The 27968-nt window shown below is 49.5% G+C and overlaps 1 protein-coding gene across 1 annotated transcript in view; it reads right to left on the bottom strand.

The window, feature by feature from the left end:
- galnt14 (UDP-N-acetyl-alpha-D-galactosamine:polypeptide N-acetylgalactosaminyltransferase 14 (GalNAc-T14)) overlaps positions 1–27968 on the bottom strand; it is a 433271-nt gene that overhangs the window by 183186 nt on the left and 222117 nt on the right. Inside the window, exons 8-11 of the mRNA XM_087984284.1 lie at positions 12729–12813; positions 8057–8160; positions 4944–5070; positions 3061–3153 (exon numbers count right to left, since the gene is read on the bottom strand). Coding sequence (XP_087840410.1) covers positions 3061–3153; positions 4944–5070; positions 8057–8160; positions 12729–12813 — 409 coding nt within the window. The remainder of the gene's footprint in view (positions 1–3060; positions 3154–4943; positions 5071–8056; positions 8161–12728; positions 12814–27968) is intronic.

Below are 27968 nucleotides of genomic sequence, written 5' to 3'. Positions count from 1 at the left end.
AGAGAGTGCATCACAGTTACAGAAATGATCAGAGTCTGCTGAGTCAGTATGGGTGGAAGTTAGGAACAGCAAGGGAACAGCCACCGCATTGGAGGTTTTCTACAGACCCCCTAATAGCAGTAGAGAGATTGAAGATCTCATAGGCTGGCAGATTTTGGAAAAATGCAGATGTATCAGGGTTGTTGTTATGGGTGATTTCAACTTTCCCAATATCGACTGGAACCTCCTTAGTGCAGATGGTTTGGATAGAGCCGTTTTTGTCAGGTGTGTTTAGGAGGGTTTCCTTACTCAGTATGTAGACAGACCGACGAGGGGAGAGGCCATTTTGGATTTGGTGCTTGGCAACGAGCCAGGACAGGTGTCAGATCTCGCGGTGGGAGAGCACTTTGGTGACAGTGATCACAACTGCCTAACATTTAACATAGCCTTAGAGAGGGAAAGGAGCAGTTACTGAGGAAAGATATTTAATTGGGGAAAAGGAAATTATGACGCTATCAGACAGGAGTTGCGAAGTACAGACTGGGAGCCGTTGTTCTGCAGAGAGGGCACTGCAGACGTGTGGAGACTGTTTAAGGAGCAGTTGTTACTAGTGATGCACAAATTTATTCCTCTGAGACAGGTAAGAAGGGATAGGATTAAGGAACCTCGGATGACGAGAACAGAGGAGCTTCTCGTCAAAAGGAAGAAGGCAGCTTACGTAAGGTGGAGGAAGCAAGGATCTAGCACAGCTTTAGAGGATTACAGGCTTGCTAGAAAGGAGCTCAGAATTGAACTGAAGAGAGCCAGGAGGGGACACGAAAAAAGCTTGGCAAGAAGGATTAGGGAGAACCGAAAGGCGTTTTACTCACACATGAGGAATAAGAGAATGATGAGGGAGAAGGTAGGGCCGATCAGGGATAGTGGAGGGAACTTGTGTGTGGAGTCTAAGCAAATAGGGGAAGCCCTAAATGAATATTTTGCTTCAGTTTTCTCTAAGGAAAGGGACCCTGTTGTGAATGAGAACTTTGAGGAGCTGGGATACAGGCTTGACCAGATCAAGATTGATGAAGTTGATGTGCTGGAAATTTTGGAAAACATTAAAGATTGATAAGTCCCCAGGGGAAGACCAGATTTATCCTAGACTGCTCCGGGAAGCAAGAAAGGAGGTTGCTAAGCCGCTGACAAAGATCTTTGCCTCCTCACTCTCCACGGGAGTTGTACCGGAGGATGGAAGGAGGCGAATGTTGTTCGTCTTTTCAAGAAGGGTAATAGGGAAATCCCTGGCAATTACAGACCAAGTCAGTCTTACATCTGTGGTCAGCAAAGTTTTGGAAAGAATTCTGAGGGATAGGATTTATGACTGTTTGGCAAATCATAGTGTGATTAAAGGCAGTCAGCATGGCTTTGTGAGGGACAGGTCATGCCTCACAAATCTTATTCAGCTGTGCGAGGAGGTGACGAGACAGGTCGATGAAGGTTGAGCAGTAGGTGTGGTGTATATGGACTTCAGCAAGGCATTTGATAGGGTTCCCCATGGTAGGCTCATTCACAAAGTCAGGAAGTATGGGGTACAGGGAGATTTGGCTATCTGGATTCAGAATTGGTTGACTGACAGAGGCAGAGAGTAGTTGTAGATGGAAAGTATTCTGCCTAGAGGTCAGTGTTGAGTGGGGTCCCGCAGGGCTCTGTACTTGGACCTCTGCTCTTTCTAGTTTTTATAAATGACTTGGATGAGGAGGTTGAGGGGTGGGTTAGTAAATTTGCAGATGACACAAAGGTTGGAGGTGTCGTCGATAGTATCGAGGGCTACTGCAGGCTGCAGTGTGACATAGACAGGATGCAGAGCTGGGCTGAGAAATGGCAGATGGAGTTCAACCTGGATAAATGCGAAGTGATGCATTTTGGAAGGTCGAACTCAAATGCTGAATATAGGATTAAAGACAGGATTCTTAGCAATGTGTAGGAACAGAGCAATCTTAGTGTTCAAGTACAAGTTGGGTGGCACGGTGGCACAGTGGTTAGCACTGCTGCCTCACAACACCAGGGTCCCAGGATCAATTCCCGCCTCACGCGACTGACTGTGTGGAGTTTGCACATTCTCCCCGTGTCTGCGTGGGTTTCCTCCGGGTCCTCCGATTTCCTCCCACAGTCCAAAGATGTGCAGGTCAGGTGGATTGGCCATGCTAAATTACCCGTAGTGTTAGGTGAAGGGGTAAATGTAGGGGACTGGGTCTGGGTGGGTTGCTCTTCGGAGGGTCGGTGTGGACTTGTGGGGCTGAAGGGCCTGTTTCCACACTGTAAGTAATCTAATCAACATAGATCCCTCAAAGTTGCCACCCAAGTGGATAAGATTGTTAAGAAAACATTTGGTGTTTTGGCTTTCATTAACAGGGGGATTGAGTTTAAGAGCCGCGAGGTTTTGCGGCAGCTCTACAAGACCCTGGTGAGACCACACTTGGAGTATTGTGTCCCGTTCTGGTCTCCCTACTATAGGAAAGAAACAGAGGCTTTGGAGAGGGTGCAAAGAAGGTTTACCAGGATGCTGCCTGGACTGGAGGGCTTGCCTTATGAAGAGAGATTGAATAAGCTCAGACCTTTCTCTCTGGAGGGAAGGAGGAAGAGAGGAGACCCGACCGAGGTGTACAAAATAATGAGAGGCATAGATAGAGTCACTAGACAGAGACTTTTCCCTAGGGCAGGATTGACTGGTACAAGGGGTCATAGTTTTAAGATATAAGGGGAAAGGTATAGAGGAGACGTCAGAGGTAGGTTCGTTACTCAGAGAGTTGTGAATGCATGGAATGCGTTGCCAGCTGTGGTGGTGGAAGCAGAGTCCTTGGGGACATTTAAGTGACTGCTGGATATGCACATGGACAGCAGTGAGCTGGGGGGGTGCGTAGGTTAAGTTAGTATATTTTACGTTAGGATTGATCCGTGGCACAACATCGTGGGCTGAAGAGCCTGTTCTGAGCTGTACTTTTCCATGTTTTATGATTCTGAGAGCTTCCTGCACCAATCCCCTCCCTTTGGCGAATATTGATACAGAGTTCTCTGGAACGCTCTGAGACATGGAACACTTACTCTCCATAAGGCCGTCCCTTGGCAGATGGCCGGGCTGCATAATAAAACCGCTTGTACTCATCCATCCAGACCTCGACGGTACGCTCAGTGTTTCTGTAAGACAGAGAGAGGAGGGGGAGTGCAGGTCAGAGTGTCATGGCAGGGGAGGGGGGGGAATGGAGTGATGTGGAAGGGAACAGACAGGAGGAGGAGGAGGGGCGGGGAAGGAGAAGAGAGGGGAGAGGGGGAGAGAGAAGGAGGGGCAGAGGGAAGGAGGGGGAGAGGGAAGGAGGGAGGAAGGGGAGGATGGTGAGAGGAGAGGGAGGAGGAGTGGGGGAGAGGAGGAGAGGGTTAGGGGAGGAGGGGGAGAGGTGGAGGTGGAGAGGTGGAGGGGGAGGGAGAGGGAGAGAGGCGAGGAGAGGGAGATGTGAGGAGGGGAGAGAGGAGGAGGTGGAGGAGGGACGAGGGGGGACGAGGGGTATGGGAGGGTGGATAGGGGAGGGGATTGTATGAAGGGCATTTGGGCGATAGTGGGGGAAGGTGGATGGGGGGGGAGGGGAGAGTGGGGGAAGACATGGGGCAGGGGAGGGGATGGATTGGATGGGGTGGGGTGGGGTGGGATGGGAACAGTGTTATTTGAGGAGAATGTGGGAGAATATTCCACATTCAGTTAACTGTGGGTGTTTGTCTGTGTGTGTCTGTGTGTTTGTCTGTGTGTGTGCGCGTGTGTCTATGTGTGTGTGTGCGCGTGTGTGTCTGTGTGTGTGTGTGTGTATGTGTGTGTGTTTGTGTGTCTGTGTGTGTGTCTGTGTGTGTGTGTGTCATTCTGTGTGTCTGTGTGTGTCTGTGTTTGTGTCTGTGTGTGTGTGTGCATGTGTGTGTGTCTGTGCATGTGTGTGTGTGTATGTGTGCGTGTGTCTGTGTCTGTGTGTGTCTGTGTGTGTTTGTGTGTCTGTGTGTGTGTCTGTGTGTGTGTGTGTCATTCTGTGTGTCTGTGTGTGTCTGTGTTTGTGTCTGTGTGTGTGTGTGCATGTGTGTGTGTCTGTGCATGTGTGTGTGTGTATGTGTGCGTGTGTCTGTGTCTGTGTGTGTCTGTGTGTGTTTGTGTGTCTGTGTGTGTGTGTCTGTGTGTGTGTCTGTGTGTGTGTGTCTGTCTGTGTGTGTGTGTGTGTGTGTCAGTCTGTGTGTGTGTGTGTGTGTGTGTGTGTCTGTGTTTGTGTCTGTGTGTGTGTCTGTGTGTGTGTCTGTGTGTGTACGTGTGCGTGAGAGAGACTGATCTCTGTTCCCTTTGGATCCCAAAGCCACCATCAGGCAGAAGCCAACTCCGAATGGCTGCTTTTAAACTATGGCGAGTGCCCTGTCCGTGAGCCCTGTCCCAGCCTGAGGTTCCTCTCTCCCTCAGTACACCGGCCTCTCAGGTACCAAACCCACCGGCCCAATGTCAGAGAGGCTTCTCATTTCCTCACACCCTGTCCTTCCCAGAGGGAGGGCTATCAGAACAAGGAGACCAGGATCTTCCTCCCTTTCCTGCTGTACACAATCCCACAGCCAACTGTGCCCCCGACTGTTCAGAGAAGGCCACCACAGCTGACAGCCTATTCGGCTGTAGCAGGCCTCACAGCCCAGATGCTCATTGGACCACATGAGGAAATATGGAGTCGCCTTAGCACTGTCATGTCTGGCATTATAACACGGAAAGGGACCTCAAGCTGTCTCTATCCCTCACACAATCCCACATCACTCACATTCAGAAACATAACCTGGGGCCTGGCTTACCTCCTCATTCGGACAATCTATTTATTAAATGATTTAGTTTTCACTGAAGAGAGAGGGAAACTCTATTTGCCCAGAGATCCCCCGTAAAAAGCCACCTCCCCGCCCTCGCCCACAGGCCAAGGAGGTACCTGATGTAGGTGTTAGCGTTGCCATCTGGGAAGGCGTAAGGATGTTTCTTGCGGAAGACGTGGCCCACCCGACTGCAGGGGATGATCTCCAGGGTCCCACCGCACATCCACACACGGAAGGACATCTCTGTGAGAGTTACACAGCATAGCAGAGTCAGGCCATTCAGCCCATCCGGCTCCAACGGCTCCACATGGTACCATGTCCACTCCCCCTACCCCACCCCCTACCCCAGCCCCTCGCCCCACCCCTACCCCATCCCCTACCCAAGCCCCTCACCCCACCGTCTGCCCCACCCCCTCACCCAACCCTCTGCCCCACTCTCTGCCCCACCCCCTACCCCAGCCCCTCACCCCACCCTCTGCCCCACCCCTACCCCACCCCCTACCCCAGCCCCTCACCCCACCCTCTGCCCCTACCCCTACCCCACCCCCTCGCCCCACCCTCTGCCCCACCCTCTACCCCGCCCCCTACCCCAGCCCCTCACCCCACCCACTGCCCCACCCTCTGCCCCACCCCCTCACCCCACCCTCTGCCTCACCCTCTGCCTCACCCTCTGCCCCACCCCCTCAACCCACCCCCCCACCCCACCCCCTCACCCCACCCTCTGCCCCACCCCCTCACCCCACCCCCTCGCCCCACCCTCTGTCCCACCCTCTGCCCCACCTCCTCACCCCACCCTCTGCCCCACCCCCTACCCCAGCTGGACAGAGTGTTGTGTATGTTTAAGACCGGGACAGATCCTGGATCAATTAAGGAATGACAGGGAAAAGTGGATGTCAGCCATGATCCGATAGAATGGGGTAGCAGGCTCAGGGGGGCTGAATGGCGCTAGTGAGGGCTGCAGATGCTGGAAACCAGATTCTGGATTAGAGTGGTGCTGGAAAAGCACAGCAGTTCAGGCAGCATCCGAGATGCAGGAAAATCGACGTTTCGGGCAAAAGCCCTTCATCAGGAATAGAGGTAGGATGCCTGCAGAGTGGAGAGATAAATGAGAGGGGGTGGGGAGAAAGTAGCATAGAGTACACTAGGTGAGTGGGGGAGGGGATGGAGGTGATAGGTCAGAGAGGAGGGTGGAGTGGATAGGTGGGAAGGGAGGACAGGTAGGTAGGACAGGTCATGGGGACGGTGCTGAGCTGGAAGGTTGGAACTGGGGTGAGGTGGGGGAGGGAAATGAGGAAACTGTTGAAGTCCACATTGATGCCCTGGGGTTGAAGTGTTCCGAGGCGGAAGATGAGGCGTTCTTCCTCCAGTACCCTGTCTACAGGACCCTCAGAAATAGGCCATTCAGCCCCCTGATTAGAGTGGTGTTGGAGTGGTGCTTTAGGGAACATCTCCGGGACACCCGCACCAATCAACCAAACCGCCCCGTGGCCCAACATTTCAACTCCCCCTCCCACTCTGCCGAGGACATGGAGGTCCTGGGCCTCCTTCACCGCCGCTCCCTCATCACCTGACTCCTGGAGGAAGAACGCCTCATCTTCCGCCTCAGAACACTTCAACCCCAGGGCATCAATGTGGACTTCAACAGCTTCCTCATTTCCCCTTCCCCCACCTCATCCTAGTTTCAAACATCCAGCTCAGCACTGTCCCCATGACTTGTCCGGACTTGTCCTAACTGCCTATCTCCTTTTCCACCTACCACTCCACCCTCTCCTCCCTGACCTATCACCTTCATCTCCTCCCCCACTGACCTATTGTACTCTATGCTACTCTCTCCCCACCCCCACCCTCCTCTAGCTTATCTCTCCACGCTTCAGGCTCACTGTCTTTATTCCTGATGAAGGGCTTTTGCCCGAAACGTCGATTTTGCTGAAGCTCCTCGATGCTGCCTGAACTGCTGTGCTCTTCCAGCACCACTGATCCAGAATCTAAGCGTATTAGATCAGCCCTTCCCCAGCATTAAAACCCTCTCCAACACCATCTAAACACCATTTCAACATCTGGGATTAAACACTTTTAGAATACTCTGTGCAATTCCTGACTCCCTGCTACAGGAAGGACGCTGTTAATCTTGAAAGGGTTCAGAAAAGATTTACAAGGATGTTGCCAGGGTTGGAGGGTTTGAGCTATAGGGAGAGGCTGAACAGACTGGGGCTGTTTTCCCTGGAGCATCACCTTATTGAGGTTTATAAAATAATAAGGGGCATGGATAGAATAAACAGACAGTCTTTTCCCTGGTGTCGGGGAGTCCAGAACTGGAGGGCATAAGTTTAGGGTGAGAGGGGAAAGATATAAAAGAGACCCAAGGGGCAACTTTTTCACACAGAGGGTGGTGTGTGTGTGGAATGAGCTGCCAGAGGATGTGGTGGAGGCTGGTACAATTGCAACATTTAAGAGGCATTTGGATGGGTATATGAATAGGAAGGGTTTGGAGGGATATGGGCCGGGCGCTGGCAGGTGGGACTAGATTGGGTTGGGATATCTGGTCGGCATGGACAGGTTGGACCGAAGGGTCTGTTTCCATGCCATACATCTCTATGTCTCTATCTGGAATCAGTGAAAGTGCTGAAAAGCAGTCAGCTCTGATCAAACGGATTTACTAATCTCCCTAAAACAAAACATCAAATTGCGGATGCTGGAGACTGGAAACTAAAACAGCAAGTGCTGGAGGAAGGGCCACTGGACTCGAAACATTAACTCTGTTCCTCTCTCACCACGGGCACATGCAGACCTGCTGAGTTTCTCCAGCAATCCTGCCGTCCCTGGCTCACCCAGTCTGACATCATTACTGGGGCGTGGCCAACAGGTGACTCCAGGCCCAGAGCCAATGGGGTTGACTCTGAACTGCCCTGTGATTGGGCAGAGGCTGCGTTTAATTAAAGCACCACTCAAAAGGAGGGCCAGGTACCAGCTCCTCACGGTGGGTCAGAAACAGTGCAGAGTGGAGCTGAATAAAAGCTACTGACACCCAGATCCCGCAATTGTATGAAAAAAACTGGACAGAACATGGATTGGAGAAGCTAATTCCATACAGATCAGCCATGACCAACTGCCTGTTGGATTTGGCCTCCAATCACCCTGCAGCTCCTACAATACAATAATAACGCAAACTGTGGTGTGTCCCCATCCACGGGGGACGGCGACCTTCAGTATCTCCCCACCCACATCTTACCAAAGTTTTCACCGCCCCAGATGTCCATCGCAGTGTCATACTTCCCGAGATGGTTAAACCAGGCTTTGTTGATCACAAAGAGACCTCCAGCTATAACTGGTGTCCTGAGAGGGATAGGTTACGTTAGCTTCCACACATCAAAACACAGTCCCAGCACCAAACACAGTCCCCGCACCAAACACAGTCCCCGCACCAAACACAGTCCCCGCACCAAACACAGTCCCTGCACCAAACACAGTCCCTGCACCAAACACAGTCCCTGCACCAAACACAGTCTCCGTATCAAACACAGTCCCTGCACCAAACACAGTCCCTGCACCAAACACAGTCCCTGCATCTAACACAGTCTCTGTATGACGCAAAGATTGGTGGAGTAGCAGAAAGCATAAGGGACTGTCATAGAATACAGGAGAATATACAAAGACTGGAGAGTTGGGCGGAGAGGTGGCAGATGGAGTTCAATCTAGACAAATGTGAGGTGATGCATTTTGGGAAGTCTAATTCTAGAGCGAATTATACAGTAAACGGAAGAGCCTTGAGAAAAGTTGATGGACAGAGATCTGGGAGTGCAGGTTCATTGTACCCTGAAGGTTGCTGCACAGGTGGATAGAGTGACCAAGAAGGCATATAGTATGCTTGCCTTCATTGGACGGGGTATTGAGTATAAGAGCTGGCAAGTCATGTTAAAATTGTACAAGACATTGGTTCGGCTGCATTTAGAATACTGTGTACAGTTCTGGTCACCACATTACCAAAAGGATGTGGACGCTTTGGAGTGTGCGCAGAGAAGGTTTACGAGGATGTTGCCTGGTATGGAAGGTGCTAGCTATGAAGAGAAGTTGAGGTGCTTAGGTTTATTTTCATTAGAAAAAAGGAGATTGAGGGGGCACCTGATTGAGGTTTACAAAATCATGAAAGGTATAGACAGGGTGGATAGAGACAAGCTTTTTTTCAGGGTGAAGGATTCAATAATGAGAGATGAGAGATGGAAAGTTTAAGGGGGATACACACATCAAGTACTTCACACAGAGAGTGGTAGGTGCCTGGAAAGCATTGCCAGCAGAGGTGGACTGTGTTTGATCCTGGGATTGTGTTGATGCTGGCACGTTAGAGTCATTTAAGATGCTTCTGGACAGATGCATGGGGAGCAGAGGGATACAGATGCTTAGGAATTGGGCGATGGGTTTAGACAGTAGATTTGGATCGGCTCAGGCTTGGAGGGACAAAGGGCCTGTTTCTGGGCTGTAAATTATCTTTGTTCTTTTCTCTTTGTATCAAACACAGTCACAATAACAAATACAGTTCCAGATCCAACACAGTCCCAACATCAAACACAGTTCCTGCATCAAACACAGTCCCTGCATCACACACAGTCCCTGCATCAAACAACCCTCCAGCATCAAACACAGTCCCTGCATCACACACAGTCCCTGCATCACACACAGTCCCTGCATCACACACAGTCCCTGCATCAAACAACCCTCCAGCATCAAACACAGTCCCTGCATCACACACAGTCCCTGCATCACACACAGTCCTTGCATCACACACAATCCCTGCATCAAACATCACTCCAGCATCAAACACAGTCCCTGCATCACACACAGTCCCTGCATCACACACAGTCCCTGCATCACACACAGTCCCTGCATCACACACAGTCCTTGCATCACACACAGTCCCTGCATCAAACATCCCTCCAGCATCAAACACAGTTTCCACATCAAACATAGTCCCAGCTTCAAACATTGTCCTAGCATCCAACACAGTCCCTGCATCAAACACAGTCTGAACGTCAAATACAGTCCCTGCATTACACACAGTCCCTGCATCAAACATAGTCCCAGCATCCAACACAGTTCCTGCATCAAACACAGTCTGAATGTCAAACACAGTCCCTGCATCAAACATAATCCCAGCATCAAACACAGTCCAAGCATCCAACACAGTCCCCACATCATGCACAGCCTCAGCATCAAACACAGTCCCCACAACAAACACGGTGCCAACATTTAACACAGTCCCTGCACCAAACACAGTCCCAGCATCTAATACAGTCCCAGCATCAAATACAGTCCCCATATAAAAAACACAGCTCCCGCAACAAACACAGTCCCAGCATCTAACACAGTCCCAGTATCTAATACAGACCCTGCAACAAGCACAGTCTCAGCATCTAACACAGTCCCTGCATCGAACACAGTCCCAGCATCAAACACAGTCTCAACATTAAACACAATCCCAGGATCAAACACAGTCTCAGTGTCTAACACAGTCCCTGCATCAAACACAGTCATCACATCAAACACAGTTCCAGCATTTAACACCATACCTGCATCTAACACAGTCCTCACATCAAACACAGTCCCAGCATCTAACACAGTCCCAGCATCTAACACAGTCCCAGCATCTAACACAGTCCCACATTTAACACAGTCCCTGCATCAAACACAGTCCCAGCATCTAACACAGTCCCAGCATCTAACACAGTCCCAGCATCTAACACAGTCCCTGCACCAAACACAGTCCCAGCATCTAACACAGTCCCCACATCAAACACAGTCCCCATATAAAAAAACACAGCTCCCGCAACAAACACAGTCCCAGCATCTAACACAGCCCCAGTATCTAATACAGACCCTGCAACAAGCACAGTCTCAGCATCTAACACAGTCCCAGCATCAAACACAGTCTTAACATCAAACACAATCCCAGGATCAAACACAGTCTCAGTGTCTAACACAGTCCCTGCATCAAACACAGTCATCACATCAAACACAGTTCCAGCATTTAACACCATACCTGCATCTAACACAGTCCTCACATCAAACACAGTCCCAGCATCTAACACAGTCCCAGCATCTAACACAGTCCCCACATCAAACACAGTCCCTGCATGTAATACAGTCCCACAGTCTAACACAGTCCCAGCATCAAACACAGTCCCAGCATCAAACACAGTCCCAGCATCAAACACAGTCCCAGCATCCAGCACAGACCCAGCATCCAACACAGAGCCAGCATCAACACAATCCCAACATCAAACACAGCCCCAGCATCTAACACAGCACCTGCATCAAACACAGTCCTAGTATCAAACACAGTTCCCACTTCAAACACAGTCCCAACATCAAACACAGTCCAAGCATTCAACATAGTCTTTGCATCAAACACAGTCCCCGCATCAAGAACAGTCCCAGTATCTCACACAGTCCCTGCATCAAACACAGTCCCACATCAGACACAGTCCCACATCAAACACAGACCGAGCATCTAACACAGTCCCCACATCAAAAACAATCCCCACATCAAGCACAATCCCCACATAAACACAATCCCAGCATTTTACACAGACCCACATTAAACACAGACCCAGCATCAAAAACAATCCCCACATCAAACACAATCCCCACACCAAACACAGTCCCAGCATCTTACACAGTCCCAGCATCTAACACAGTCCCAGCATCTAACACAGTCCCAGCATCTAACGCAGTCCCAGCATCTAACACAGTCCCGACATTAAAAACAATCCCCACATCAAACACAATCCCCATATCAAACACAGTCCCAGCATCTTACACAGTCCCAGCATCTTACACAGTCCCAGCATCTAACACAGTCCCAGCATCTAACACAGTCCCAGCATCTAACACAGTCCCCACATCAAAAACAATCCCCACATCAAACACAATCCCCACATCAAACACAGTCCCTGCATTTTACACAGTCCCTGCATCAAATACAGTCCCGCATCAAATACAGTCCCACATCAAACACAGTCCCTGCATCAAACACAGTCCCTGCATCAAACACAGTCCCTGCATCAAACACAGTCCCCACATCAAAAACAATCCCCACATCAAATACAGCCCCAGCATCTTACACAGACTCCCCATCAAACACAGTCCCACCATCAAACACAGTCCCCAAATCCAACACAGTCCCAGCATCAAACACAGTCCCTGCATCAAACACAGCCCTTGCATCAAACACAGCCCTTGCATCAAACACAGCCCTTGCATCAAACACAGTCCCAGCACCTAACACAGTCCCTGCATCACACTGGGTGGCACAGTGGAACAGTGGTCAGCACTGCTGCCTCACAGCGCCAGAGACCTGGGTTCAATTCCCGCCTCAGGTGACTGTCTGTGTGGAGTTTGCACGTTCTCCCCGTGTCTGCGTGGGTTTCCTCCGGGTGCTCCGGTTTCCTCCCACAGTCCAAAAATGTGCGGGTCAGGTGAATTGGCCGTGCTAGTGTTAGGGGAATGGGTCTGGGTGGATTGCTCTTCGGCGGGTCGGTGTGGACTTGTTGGGTTGAAGGGCCTGTTTCCACACTGTAAGTAATCAAATTTTTAAAAACCCAGTCCCAGTGTCACACACAGTGTGAGCAACAAACACAGTCCCAGCATCCAACACAGCCCTAGTATCGCACACAGTCCCCACAACATTTGGGATCCTGCTCTCTCCTGTCTAGATGTTCCGCACTCCCCTCCCCAGGATCCCTGACTCTCCCCCCAGCCCTTCCCAATGCCCCCCTCCCCAGGATCCCTGACCCTCCCCCTCCAGCCCTTCCCAATGCCCCCCTCCCCAGGATCCCTGACCCTCCCCCCCAGCCCTTCCCAATGCCCCCTCCCCAGGACCCCCCACCTCCTCACACGCTGCCCCTTACCTGATTGGCTCAATGGGCTGTAGTCTTTTGGCCCTGACCTCTGGGGTTAGCTGCTCCCATTTAAAATGGAGGCTCCAGTCGAATCCTGGGGAGACAGAACCAGGGCAGCCAATCAGGGAGCAGCCCCTGAATACAGACATGGGAGTGACAGCCCCTGCCCAGGGGGTAATGCTCGGGTCACATTGCCAAAGAGATATCCACGTTGCTGCTGTGAGTATTTGTTCGCCCATGAGCCCAGCGCTGTCTGCCTGCCTGACTCTGAGCTCTGTAACAGCTGCAGCTTTCGGCAATGTGCCACCTGGTGGGACTATAGCAATGATTCTTCAGCTTAGTCCCTGCCAGTAATTTAAATATCTTGCCATTCCTCTACTCAATCCAAGCTGCACCGTTTAAAATCTTCGCATTGTCCCATTGGCTCGTTCGCCGCATCAGCTCTCCCCTTTACCCATGACCATTTCAGGTCATAGCAAACAGGCCATTCTGCCCCTCAAGTCTGCTGTACCTGTCACTGACATCACGGCCTACCCTGTCCTGATGTGCCTTCAGCATCCTTCTCAATCCAGCTTTGACAGTGCTCTGTGGTAAAGATTTCCACAGGTTTCCTAACCTCTGAGACATCTGATTCAGCTACAGTCTCTACGTTGGCCTATCCACTCCCTGTACACAGCCTTTGAAGCCGTCCTAATTCCTTGTTGTGCGTCCACACTGACACAGAGTGGACAGGGCTTCCCTGACCCCTCTGGACAGCAGCAGCCTGTAGTTACTTTCCATTTACATAATATTCCACGATTCTAATCTTGCTGCCAAACTGGAGAATCTCACATGATCCCACTTTGTATCGCTAAACCTTGGCATGATTTGACGAACATTCCCCCACTCATTTAACCTGCCTATATCTGTTTGCAGACTCTATCCTCACAACTGACTCCCCCCCCCCGCCCCCCTCAGCGTAACCTCAGTAAGTGTGGCTACAAACTGTATAGTTCCTTCGCCCAAGTCATTAATGTAGATTCTAAATTGTTGAGGCTCCAACACTGACCCATAAGTCCACAAGGTACAGGAGCAAGATGAGACCACTCAGCCCATTGAGTCTGCTCTGCCATTCGATCATGGCTGATACATTTCTCAACCCCATGCTCCTGCCTTCTCCCCGTAACTCCCTCTGGTACTTCACCAGTTAGGGCCTGGAAGTGATCCTGTTGTCCCTGTTCCCTGTTGGTTGGCATCACCCACTCACTCTCTAACCACTGCAACTCTTACCCACGTTTTCATCAACTCATTTCTCCCAATGGTTTCTCTCTGAGCAACTACTCCACAGCAAGGACTGTTGATCCTCCATCAGTGACCTACTCTGGCTCTCTGTCCTGCTCAACGGCCAAAGCAAATTCCTTGGAGTCATCAACAAATTCCTTCTAAGCTGCACCTCACCCAAACTTGGTTCCTTCTTTCTAATACAGTTCCTCCTACATCACCCTGAAGTCCCCCGAGCCTGATCATCGGAACGTGTCCCACGACCACCTCCCCTCACAACTGTCAGTGGAACATCCATTACCTCGTTGCCCCCTTGAGAAGGTGGGGGTGAGCTGCCTTCTCGAACCGCTGCAGTCCACCTGCTGTGGGTTGACCCACAATGCCCTTAGGGAGGGAATTCCAGGATTCTGACCAAGCGACAGTGAGGGAATGGTGATATATTTCCAGGTCGGGATGGTGAGTGGCTTGGAGGGGAGCTTGAAGATATTGGTGTTCCCATGTATCTGCTGCCCTTGTCCTTCTAGATGGAAGTGGTCATGGGTAGATAGTGCACACAGCTGCTACTGAGCGTCAGGGGTGGAGGGAGTGGATGTTTGTGGATGTGGTGCCAATCAAACAGGATGCTGTGTCCTGGATGGTGTCAAGCTTCTTGTTGGAGCTGCCCCCATCCAGGGCAAGTGCGGAGTATTCCATAATACTCCTGACCTTTGCCTTGTAGATGGTGGACAGGCTTTGGGAAGTTATTTGCTTTGGGATTCCTAGATTTTGACCTGTTCTTGTAGCCACTGTATTTGTAATGGCTAGTCGAGGTGAGGTTTTGGTCAATGGTAATTCCTCGGATATTGATCAGGGATGGTTATGCCACTGAATGTCTCATTGGAGATGGCCTGGCATTTGTGTGGTGTGAATGTTATTTGTCACTGCTTACACCGCACCCAGATATTGACCAGACCTTCTGACATTTGAGCATGGACTGCTTCAGTATCTCAGGAGTCGGGAATGGTGCTGAACATTGTGTAATCGTCAGTGAGCATCCCCACTCCTGAACTTCCGATGGAGGGAAGGTCATTGAGGAAACAGCTGAAGATGGTTGGTCCTAGGACACTACCCTGAGGAACTCCTGCAGAGATATCCTGGAGCTGAGATGACTGAATTGGAACATCCCGAACCATCCACATATGTACCAGGTATCGGTCCAACCAGCAGAGAGTTTGCTCCCCAATACCCAGTGATTTCAGGGACAGCAAGGGCTGCCACTCTCACCATGGAACTCTGGAACACTTTCGACCATGTTTGAAATGGAAAGAGGTGCTGAGAGATCTTGATCTCACATCCTGGGTTACATTCACCGGAAAGCCCAAACATTCTGTTTTCTGGGAAACCATGTTGAGAATCCAACTGCCCGCCTCCAGATCCCATTCATTCTTTCAGCTACGTCCAACGGAATCAATTCAATGGCTTGGGAGTCCATTCTAATGGAAACTACATTTCAGAATGAGATGGATAAAGCTACCAAAGGGAGCTGTTTACACGTCAGTGACTGACCTACGAAAGGGAGCTGTTTTCCCGTTACTGACTGACCTACCAAAGGGAGCTGTTTTCCCGTTACTGACTGACCAACTAAAGGGAGCTGTTTTCCTGTTACTGACTGACCTACCAAAGGGAGCTGTTTACACGTTACTGACTGACCTACCAAAGGGAGCTGTTTACACGTTACTGACTGACCTACCAAAGGGAGCTGTTTACACGTTACTGACTGACCTACCAAAGAGAGCTGTTTACACGTTACTGACTGACCTACCAAAGGGAGCTGTTTACACGTTACTGACTGACCTACCAAAGGGAGCTGTTTACACGTTACTGACTGACCTACCAAAGGGAGCTGTTTACACGTTACTGACTGATCTACCAAAGGGAGCTGTTTTCCCGTTACTGACTGACCTACCAAAGGGAGATGCACAGACGTTACTGACTGACCTACCGAAGGGAGCTGTTTTCCTGTTACTGACTGACCTAGCAAAGGGAGCTGTTTTCCTGTTACTGACTGACCTCCCAAAGGGAGCTGTTTTCCCGTTACTGACTGACCTACCAAAGGGAGCTGTTTACACGTTACTGACTGACCTACCAAAGGGAGCTGTTTACACGTTACTGACTGACCTACCAAAGGGAACTGTTTTCCTGTTACTGACTGACCTACCAAAGGGAGCTGTTTTCCTGTTACTGACTGACCTACCAAAGGGAACTGTTTTCCTGTTACTGACTGACCTACCAAAGGGAGCTGTTTTCCTGTTACTGACTGACCTACCAAAGGGAGCTGTTTTCCCGTTACTGACTGACCGACCAAAGGGAGCTGTTTACACGTTACTGACTGACCTACCAAAGGGAGCTGTTTACACGTTACTGACTGACCTACCAAAGGGAGCTGTTTACACGTTATTGACTGACCTACCAAAGGAAGCTGTTTTCCCGTTACTGACTGACCTACCAAAGGGAGCTGTTTTCCCGTTACTGACTGACCTACCAAAGGGAGCTGTTTTCCCGTTACTGACTGACCTACCAAAGGGAGCTGTTTTCCCGTCACTGACTGACCTACCAAAGGGAGCTGTTTTCCCGTTACTGACTGACCTACCAAAGGGAACTGTTTTCCTGTTACTGACTGACCTACCAAAGGGAGCTGTTTTCCCGTTACTGACTGACCTACCAAAGGGAGCTGTTTTCCTGTTACTGACTGACCTATCAAAGGGAGCTGTTTACCCGTTACTGACTGACCTACCAAAGGGAGCTGTTTTCCCGTTACTGACTGACCTACCAAAGGGAACTGTTTTCCTGTTACTGACTGACCTACCAAAGGGAGCTGTTTTCCCGTTACTGACTGACCTACCAAAGGGAGCTGTTTACGTGTGACTGACTGACCTACCAAAGAGAGCTGTTGTCCCGTTACTGACTGACCGACCAAAGGGAGCTGTTTTCCTGTTACTGACTGACCTATCAAAGGGAGCTGTTTACCCGTTACTGACTGACCTACCAAAGGGAGCTGTTTTCCTGTTACTGACTGACCTACCAAAGGGAGCTGTTTTCCCGTTACTGACTGACCTACCAAAGGGAGCTGTTTTCCCGTTACTGACTGACCTACCAAAGGGAGCTGTTTTCCCGTTACTGACTGACCTACCAAAGGGAGCTGTTTACGTGTGACTGACTGACCTACCAAAGAGAGCTGTTGTCCCGTTACTGACTGACCGACCAAAGGGAGCTGTTTTCCTGTTACTGACTGACCTATCAAAGGGAGCTGTTTACCCGTTACTGACTGACCTACCAAAGGGAGCTGTTTTCCTGTTACTGACTGACCTACCAAAGGGAGCTGTTTTCCCGTTACTGACTGACCTACCAAAGGGAACTGTTTTCCTGTTACTGACTGACCTACCAAAGGGAGCTGTTTTCCCGTTACTGACTGACCTACCAAAGGGAGCTGTTTACGTGTGACTGACTGACCTACCAAAGAGAGCTGTTTACACGTTACTGACTGACCTACCAAAGGGAGCTGTTTACACGTTACTGACTGACCTACCAAAGGGAGCTGTTTACACGTTACTGACTGACCTACCAAAGGGAGCTGTTTACACGTTACTGACTGACCTACCAAAGGGAGCTGTTTACACGTTACTGACTGACCTACCAAAGGGAGCTGTTTACACGTTACTGACTGACCTACCAAAGGGAGCTGTTTACACGTTACCGACTGATCTACCAAAGGGAGCTGTTTTCCCGTTACTGACTGACCTACCAAAGGGAGATGCACAGACGTTACTGACTGACCTACCGAAGGGAGCTGTTTTCCTGTTACTGACTGACCTAGCAAAGGGAGCTGTTTTCCTGTTACTGACTGACCTCCCAAAGGGAGCTGTTTTCCCGTTACTGACTGACCTACCAAAGGGAGCTGTTTACACGTTACTGACTGACCTACCAAAGGGAGCTGTTTACACGTTACTGACTGACCTACCAAAGGGAACTGTTTTCCTGTTACTGACTGACCTACCAAAGGGAGCTGTTTTCCTGTTACTGACTGACCTACCAAAGGGAACTGTTTTCCTGTTACTGACTGACCTACCAAAGGGAGCTGTTTTCCTGTTACTGACTGACCTACCAAAGGGAGCTGTTTTCCCGTTACTGACTGACCGACCAAAGGGAGCTGTTTACACGTTACTGACTGACCTACCAAAGGGAGCTGTTTACACGTTACTGACTGACCTACCAAAGGGAGCTGTTTACACGTTATTGACTGACCTACCAAAGGAAGCTGTTTTCCCGTTACTGACTGACCTACCAAAGGGAGCTGTTTTCCCGTTACTGACTGACCTACCAAAGGGAGCTGTTTTCCCGTTACTGACTGACCTACCAAAGGGAGCTGTTTTCCCGTCACTGACTGACCTACCAAAGGGAGCTGTTTTCCCGTTACTGACTGACCTACCAAAGGGAACTGTTTTCCTGTTACTGACTGACCTACCAAAGGGAGCTGTTTTCCCGTTACTGACTGACCTACCAAAGGGAGCTGTTTTCCTGTTACTGACTGACCTATCAAAGGGAGCTGTTTACCCGTTACTGACTGACCTACCAAAGGGAGCTGTTTTCCCGTTACTGACTGACCTACCAAAGGGAACTGTTTTCCTGTTACTGACTGACCTACCAAAGGGAGCTGTTTTCCCGTTACTGACTGACCTACCAAAGGGAGCTGTTTACGTGTGACTGACTGACCTACCAAAGAGAGCTGTTGTCCCGTTACTGACTGACCGACCAAAGGGAGCTGTTTTCCTGTTACTGACTGACCTATCAAAGGGAGCTGTTTACCCGTTACTGACTGACCTACCAAAGGGAGCTGTTTTCCTGTTACTGACTGACCTACCAAAGGGAGCTGTTTTCCCGTTACTGACTGACCTACCAAAGGGAGCTGTTTTCCCGTTACTGACTGACCTACCAAAGGGAGCTGTTTTCCCGTTACTGACTGACCTACCAAAGGGAGCTGTTTACGTGTGACTGACTGACCTACCAAAGAGAGCTGTTGTCCCGTTACTGACTGACCGACCAAAGGGAGCTGTTTTCCTGTTACTGACTGACCTATCAAAGGGAGCTGTTTACCCGTTACTGACTGACCTACCAAAGGGAGCTGTTTTCCTGTTACTGACTGACCTACCAAAGGGAGCTGTTTTCCCGTTACTGACTGACCTACCAAAGGGAACTGTTTTCCTGTTACTGACTGACCTACCAAAGGGAGCTGTTTTCCCGTTACTGACTGACCTACCAAAGGGAGCTGTTTACGTGTGACTGACTGACCTACCAAAGAGAGCTGTTGTCCCGTTACTGACTGACCGACCAAAGGGAGCTGTTTTCCTGTTACTGACTGACCTACAAAAGGGAGCTGTTTACACGTTACTGACTGACCTACCAAAGGGAGCTGTTTTCCCGTTACTGACTGACCTACCATAGGGAGCTGTTTTCCCGTTACTGACTGACCGACCAAAGGGAGCTGTTTACACGTTACTGACTGACCGACCAAAGGGAGCTGTTTACGTGTGACTGACTGACCTACCAAAGGGAGCTGTTTACACGTTACTGACTGACCTACCAAAGGGAGCTGTTTACACGTTACTGACTGACCGACCAAAGGGAGCTGTTTACGTGTGACTGACTGACCTACCAAAGGGAGCTGTTTTCCCGTTACTGACTGACCTACCAAAGGGAGCTGTTTACACGTTACTGACTGACCTACCAAAGGGAGCTGTTTTAACTTTACTGACTGACCTACCAAAGGGAGCTGTTTACACGTTAATGACTGACCTACCAAAGGGAGCTGTTTACACGTTACTGACTGACCTACCAAAGGGAACTGTTTTCCTGTTACTGACTGACCTACCAAAGGGAGCTGTTTTCCCATTACTGACTGACCTACCAAAGGGAGCTGTTTTCCCGTCACTGACTGACCTACCAAAGGGAGCTGTTTACACGTTACTGACTGACCTACCAAAGGGAGCTGTTTTCCCGTTACTGACTGACCTACCAAAGGGAACTGTTTTCCTGTTACTGACTGACCTATCAAAGGGAGCTGTTTTCCCGTTACTGACTGACCTACCAAAGGGAGCTGTTTTCCCGTTACTGACTGACCTACCAAAGGGAACTGTTTTCCTGTTACTGACTGACCTACGGAAGGGAGCTGTTTTCCCGTTACTGACTGACCTACCAAAGGGAGCTGTTTTCCTGTTACTGACTGACCTACCAAAGGGAGCTGTTTACACGTTACTGACTGACCTACCAAAGGGAGCTGTCTACACGTTACTGACTGACCTACCAAAGGGAGCTGTCTACACGTGACTGACTGACCTACCAAAGGGAGCAGTTTACACGTTACTAACTGACCTACCAAAGGGAGCTGTTTTCCCGTTATTGACTGACCTACCAAAAGGAGCTGTTCAAACGTTACTAACTGACCTACCAAAGGGAGCTGTTTACACGTTACTGACTGACCTACCAAAGGGAGCTGTTTACTCGTTACTGACTGACCTACCAAAGGGAGCTGTCGACACGTTACTGACTGACCTACCAAAGGGAGCTGTTTTCCCGTTACTGACTGACCTACCAAAGGGAGCTGTTTACACGTTACTGACTGACCTACCAAAGAGAGCTGTTTTCCCGTTACTGACTGACCTACCAAAGGGAACTGTTTTCCTGTTACTGACTGACCTACCAAAGGGAGCTGTTTTCCCGTTACTGACTGACCTACCAAAGGGAGCTGTTTTCCTGTTACTGACTGACCTATCAAAGGGAGCTGTTTACCCGTTACTGACTGACCTACCAAAGGGAGCTGTTTTCCCGTTACTGACTGACCTACCAAAGGGAACTGTTTTCCTGTTACTGACTGACCTACCAAAGGGAGCTGTTTTCCCGTTACTGACTGACCTACCAAAGGGAGCTGTTTACGTGTGACTGACTGACCTACCAAAGAGAGCTGTTGTCCCGTTACTGACTGACCGACCAAAGGGAGCTGTTTTCCTGTTACAGACTGACCTACAAAAGGGAGCTGTTTACACGTTACAGACTGACCTACCAAAGGGGGCTGTTTACACGTTACTGACTGACCTACCAAAGGGAGCTGTTTACACGTTACTGACTGACCTACCAAAGGGAGCTGTTTACACGTTACTGACTGACCGACCAAAGGGAGCTGTTTTCCCGTTACTGACTGACCGACCAATTGGAGCTGTTTACACGTTACTGACTGACCTACCAAAGGGAGCTGTTTACACGTTACTGACTGACCTACCAAAGGGAGCTGTTTTCCCGTTACTGACTGACCTACCAAAGGGAGCTGTTTACACGTTAGTGACTGACCTACCAAAGGGAGCTGTTTACACGTTACTGACTGACCTACCAAAGGGAGCTGTTTACACGTTACTGACTGACCTACCAAAGGGAGCTGTTTACACGTTACTGACTGACCTACCAAAGGGAGCTGATTTCCCGTTACTGACTGACCTACCAAAGGGAGCTGTTTACACGTTAGTGACTGACCTACCAAAGGGAGCTGTTTACACGTTACTGACTGACCTACCAAAGGGAGCTGTTTACACGTTACTGACTGACCTACCAAAGGGAGCAGTTTACACGTTACTGACTGACCTACCAAAGGGAGCTGATTTCCCGTTACTGACTGACCTACCAAAGGGAGCTGTTTACGTGTGACTGACTGAGCTACCAAAGGGAGCTGTTTACACGTTACTGACTGACCTATCAAAGGGAGCTGATTTCCCGGTACTGACTGACCTACCAAAGGGAGCTGTTTACGTGTGACTGACTGAGCTACCAAAGGGAGCTGTTTACACGTTACTGACTGACCTATCAAAGGGAGCTGATTTCCCGGTACTGACTGACCTACCAAAGGGAGCTGATTTCCCGTTACTGACTGACCGACCAAAGGGAGCTGATTTCCCGTTACTGACTGACCTACCAAAGGGAGCTGTTTACACGTTACTGACTGACCTACCAAAGGGAGCTGTTTACACGTTACTGACTGACCTACCAAAGGGGGCTGTTTTCCTGTTACTGACTGACCTACCAAAGGGAGCTGTTTTCCTGTTACTGACTGACCTACCAAAGGGAGATGTTTACACGTTACTGACTGACCTACCAAAGGGAGCTGTTTTCCCGTTACTGACTGACCTACCAAAGGGAGCTGTTTTCCTGTTACTGACTGACCTACCAAAAGGCGCTGTTTACACCTTACTGACTGACCTACCAAAGGGAGCTGTTTAAACGTTACTGACTGACCTACCAAAGGGAGCTGTTTTCCTGCTACTGACTGACCTACAAAAAAGGTGCTGTTTACACCTTACTGACTGACCTACCAAAGGGAGCTGTTTAAACGTTACTGACTGACCTACCAAAGGGAGCTGTTTTCCTGTTACTGACAGACCTACCAAAAGGCGCTATTTACACCTTACTGACTGACCTACAAAGGGAGCTGTTTAAACGTTACTGACTGACCTACCAAAGGGAGCTGTTTTTGCGTCACTGACTGACCTACCAAAAGGCGCTGTTTACACGTTACTGACTGACCTACCAAAGGGAGCTGTTTTCCCGTTACTGACTGACCTACCAAAAGGCGCTGTTTACACGTTACTGACTGACCTACCAAAGGGAGCTGTTTTCCCGTTACTGACTGACCTACCAAAAGGCGCTGTTTACACGTTACTGACTGACCTACCAAAGGGAGCTGTTTTCCTGTTACTGACTGACCTATCAAAGGGAGCTGTTTACCCGTTACTGACTGACCTACCAAAGGGAGCTGTTTTCCCGTTACTGACTGACCTACCAAAGGGAACTGTTTTCCTGTTACTGACTGACCTACCAAAGGGAGCTGTTTTCGCGTTACTGACTGACCTACCAAAGGGAGCTGTTTACACGTTACTGACTGACTTACCAAAGGGAGCTGTTCACACGTTACTGACTGACCTACCAAAGGGAGCTGTTTTCCCGTTACTGACTGACTTACCAAAGGGAGCTGTTTACACGTTACTGACTGACTTACCAAAGGGAGCTGTTTACACGTTACTGACTGACCTACCAAAAGGCGCTGTTTACACGTTACTGACTGACCTACCAAAGGGAGCTGTTTACACGTTACTGACTGACCTACCAAAAGGCGCTGTTTACACGTTACTGACTGACCTACCAAAGGGAGCTGTTTTCCTGTTACTGACTGACCGACCAAAGGGGGCTGTTTACATGTTCCTGACTGACCGACCAAAGGGAGCTGTTTTCGCGTTACTGACTGACCTACCAAAGGGAGCTGTTTACACGTTACTGACTGACTTACCAAAGGGAGCTGTTCACACGTTACTGACTGACCTACCAAAGGGAGCTGTTTACACGTTACTGACTGACTTACCAAAGGGAGCTGTTCACACGTTACTGACTGACCTACCAAAGGGAGCTGTTTACACGTTACTGACTGACCTACCAAAGGGAGCTGTTTACACGTTATTGACTGACCTACCAAAGGGAGCTGTTTTCCCGTTACTGACTGACCTACCAAAGAGAGCTGTTTACACGTTACTGACTGACCTGCCAAAGGGAGCTGTTTTCCCGTTACTGACTGACCTACCAAAGGGAGCTGTTTTCCTGTTACTGACTGACTTACCAAAGGGAGCTGTTCACACGTTACTGACCGACCTACCAAAGGGAGCTGTTTTCCTGTTACTGACTGACCTACCAAAGGGAGCTGTTTACACGTTACTGACTGACCAACCAAAGGGGACTGTTTTCCTGTTACTGACTGACCTACCAAAGGGGGCTGTTTTCCTGTTACTGACTGACCTACCAAAAGGCGCTGTTTACACCTTACTGACTGACCTACCAAAGGCAGCTGTTTAAACGTTACTGACTGACCTACCAAAGGGAGCTGTTTTCCTGCTACTGACTGACCTAACAAAAGGTGCTGTTTACACCTTACTGACTGACCTACAAAGGGAGCTGTTTTCCTGTTACTGACAGACCTACCAAAAGGCGCTATTTACACCTTACTGACTGACCTACAAAGGGAGCTGTTTAAACGTTACTGACTGACCTACCAAAGGGAGCTGTTTACACGTTACTGACTGACCTACCAAAAGGCGCTGTTTACACGTTACTGACTGACCTACCAAAGGGAGCTGTTTTCCTGTTACTGACTGACCGACCAAAGGGGGCTGTTTACATGTTCCTCACTGACCGACCAAAGGGAGCTGTTTTCGCGTTACTGACTGACCTACCAAAGGGAGCTGTTTACACGTTACTGACTGACTTAGCAAAGGGAGCTGTTCACACGTTACTGACTGACTTACCAAAGGGAGCTGTTTACACGTTACTGATTGACCTACCAAAGGGAGCTGTTTTCCCGTTACTGACTGACCTACCAAAGAGAGCTGTTTACACGTTACTGACTGACCTGCCAAAGGGAGCTGTTTTCCCGTGACTGACTGACCTGCCAAAGGGAGCTGTTTTCCCGTTACTGACTGACCTACCAAAGGGAGCTGTTTTCCTGTTACTGACTGACTTACCAAAGGGAGCTGTTCACACGTTACTGACTGACTTACCAAAGGGAGCTGTTTACACGTTACTGATTGACCTGCCAAAGGGAGCTGTTTTCCCGTTACTGACTGACCTACCAAAGGGAGCTGTTTTCCCGTTACTGACTGACCTACCAAAGGGAGCTGTTTACACGTTACTGACTGACCTACCAAAGGGAGCTGTTTTAACTTTACTGACTGACCTACCAAAGGGAGCTGTTTACACGTTAATGACTGACCTACCAAAGGGAGCTGTTTACACGTTACTGACTGACCTACCAAAGGGAACTGTTTTCCTGTTACTGACTGACCTACCAAAGGGAGCTGTTTTCCCATTACTGACTGACCTACCAAAGGGAGCTGTTTTCCCGTTACTGACTGACCTACCAAAGGGAACTGTTTTCCTGTTACTGACTGACCTATCAAAGGGAGCTGTTTTCCCGTTACTGACTGACCTACCAAAGGGAGCTGTTTTCCCGTTACTGACTGACCTACCAAAGGGAACTGTTTTCCTGTTACTGACTGACCTACGGAAGGGAGCTGTTTTCCCGTTACTGACTGACCTACCAAAGGGAGCTGTTTTCCTGTTACTGACTGACCTACCAAAGGGAGCTGTTTACACGTTACTGACTGACCTACCAAAGGGAGCTGTCTACACGTTACTGACTGACCTACCAAAGGGAGCTGTCTACACGTGACTGACTGACCTACCAAAGGGAGCAGTTTACACGTTACTAACTGACCTACCAAAGGGAGCTGTTTTCCCGTTATTGACTGACCTACCAAAAGGAGCTGTTCAAACGTTACTAACTGACCTACCAAAGGGAGCTGTTTACACGTTACTGACTGACCTACCAAAGGGAGCTGTTTACTCGTTACTGACTGACCTACCAAAGGGAGCTGTCGACACGTTACTGACTGACCTACCAAAGGGAGCTGTTTTCCCGTTACTGACTGACCTACCAAAGGGAGCTGTTTACACGTTACTGACTGACCTACCAAAGGGAGCTGTTTTCCCGTTACTGACTGACCTACCAAAGGGAACTGTTTTCCTGTTACTGACTGACCTACCAAAGGGAGCTGTTTTCCCGTTACTGACTGACCTACCAAAGGGAGCTGTTTTCCTGTTACTGACTGACCTATCAAAGGGAGCTGTTTACCCGTTACTGACTGACCTACCAAAGGGAGCTGTTTTCCCGTTACTGACTGACCTACCAAAGGGAACTGTTTTCCTGTTACTGACTGACCTACCAAAGGGAGCTGTTTTCCCGTTACTGACTGACCTACCAAAGGGAGCTGTTTACGTGTGACTGACTGACCTACCAAAGAGAGCTGTTGTCCCGTTACTGACTGACCGACCAAAGGGAGCTGTTTTCCTGTTACAGACTGACCTACAAAAGGGAGCTGTTTACACGTTACAGACTGACCTACCAAAGGGGGCTGTTTACACGTTACTGACTGACCTACCAAAGGGAGCTGTTTACACGTTACTGACTGACCTACCAAAGGGAGCTGTTTACACGTTACTGACTGACCGACCAAAGGGAGCTGTTTTCCCGTTACTGACTGACCGACCAAAGGGAGCTGTTTACACGTTAGTGACTGACCTACCAAAGGGAGCTGTTTACACGTTACTGACTGACCTACCAAAGGGAGCTGTTTACACGTTACTGACTGACCTACCAAAGGGAGCTGTTTACACGTTACTGACTGACCTACCAAAGGGAGCTGATTTCCCGTTACTGACTGACCTACCAAAGGGAGCTGTTTACACGTTAGTGACTGACCTACCAAAGGGAGCTGTTTACACGTTACTGACTGACCTACCAAAGGGAGCTGTTTACACGTTACTGACTGACCTACCAAAGGGAGCAGTTTACACGTTACTGACTGACCTACCAAAGGGAGCTGATTTCCCGTTACTGACTGACCTACCAAAGGGAGCTGTTTACGTGTGACTGACTGAGCTACCAAAGGGAGCTGTTTACACGTTACTGACTGACCTATCAAAGGGAGCTGATTTCCCGGTACTGACTGACCTACCAAAGGGAGCTGTTTACGTGTGACTGACTGAGCTACCAAAGGGAGCTGTTTACACGTTACTGACTGACCTATCAAAGGGAGCTGATTTCCCGGTACTGACTGACCTACCAAAGGGAGCTGATTTCCCGTTACTGACTGACCGACCAAAGGGAGCTGATTTCCCGTTACTGACTGACCTACCAAAGGGAGCTGTTTACACGTTACTGACTGACCTACCAAAGGGAGCTGTTTACACGTTACTGACTGACCTACCAAAGGGGGCTGTTTTCCTGTTACTGACTGACCTACCAAAGGGAGCTGTTTTCCTGTTACTGACTGACCTACCAAAGGGAGATGTTTACACGTTACTGACTGACCTACCAAAGGGAGCTGTTTTCCCGTTACTGACTGACCTACCAAAGGGAGCTGTTTTCCTGTTACTGACTGACCTACCAAAAGGCGCTGTTTACACCTTACTGACTGACCTACCAAAGGGAGCTGTTTAAACGTTACTGACTGACCTACCAAAGGGAGCTGTTTTCCTGCTACTGACTGACCTACCAAAAGGCGCTGTTTACACCTTACTGACTGACCTACCAAAGGGAGCTGTTTAAACGTTACTGACTGACCTACCAAAGGGAGCTGTTTTCCTGTTACTGACAGACCTACCAAAAGGCGCTATTTACACCTTACTGACTGACCTACAAAGGGAGCTGTTTAAACGTTACTGACTGACCTACCAAAGGGAGCTGTTTTTGCGTCACTGACTGACCTACCAAAAGGCGCTGTTTACACGTTACTGACTGACCTACCAAAGGGAGCTGTTTTCCTGTTACTGACTGACCGACCAAAGGGGGCTGTTTACATGTTCCTGACTGACCGACCAAAGGGAGCTGTTTTCGCGTTACTGACTGACCTACCAAAGGGAGCTGTTTACACGTTACTGACTGACTTACCAAAGGGAGCTGTTCACACGTTACTGACTGACTTACCAAAGGGAGCTGTTTACACGTTACTGATTGACCTACCAAAGGGAGCTGTTTTCCCGTTACTGACTGACCTACCAAAGAGAGCTGTTTACACGTTACTGACTGACCTGCCAAAGGGAGCTGTTTACACGTTACTGACTGACTTACCAAAGGGAGCTGTTCACACGTTACTGACTGACTTACCAAAGGGAGCTGTTTACACGTTACTGATTGACCTACCAAAGGGAGCTGTTTTCCCGTTACTGACTGACCTAACAAAGAGAGCTGTTTACACGTTACTGACTGACCTGCCAAAGGGAGCTGTTTTCCCGTTACTGACTGACCTACCAAAGGGAGCTGTTTTCCCGTTACTGACTGACCTACCAAAGGGGGCTGTTTACATGTTC

Source organism: Chiloscyllium plagiosum, unplaced genomic scaffold, assembly GCF_037043375.1.
Source record: "Chiloscyllium plagiosum isolate Xiang-an unplaced genomic scaffold, Cpla_swu_hap1 HiC_scaffold_3, whole genome shotgun sequence".
NCBI classification, from domain to species: Eukaryota; Metazoa; Chordata; class Chondrichthyes; order Orectolobiformes; family Hemiscylliidae; genus Chiloscyllium; species Chiloscyllium plagiosum.
Note: the sequence above shows the minus strand (reverse complement) of the source record. Positions and strands in the feature narration are given on the sequence as shown.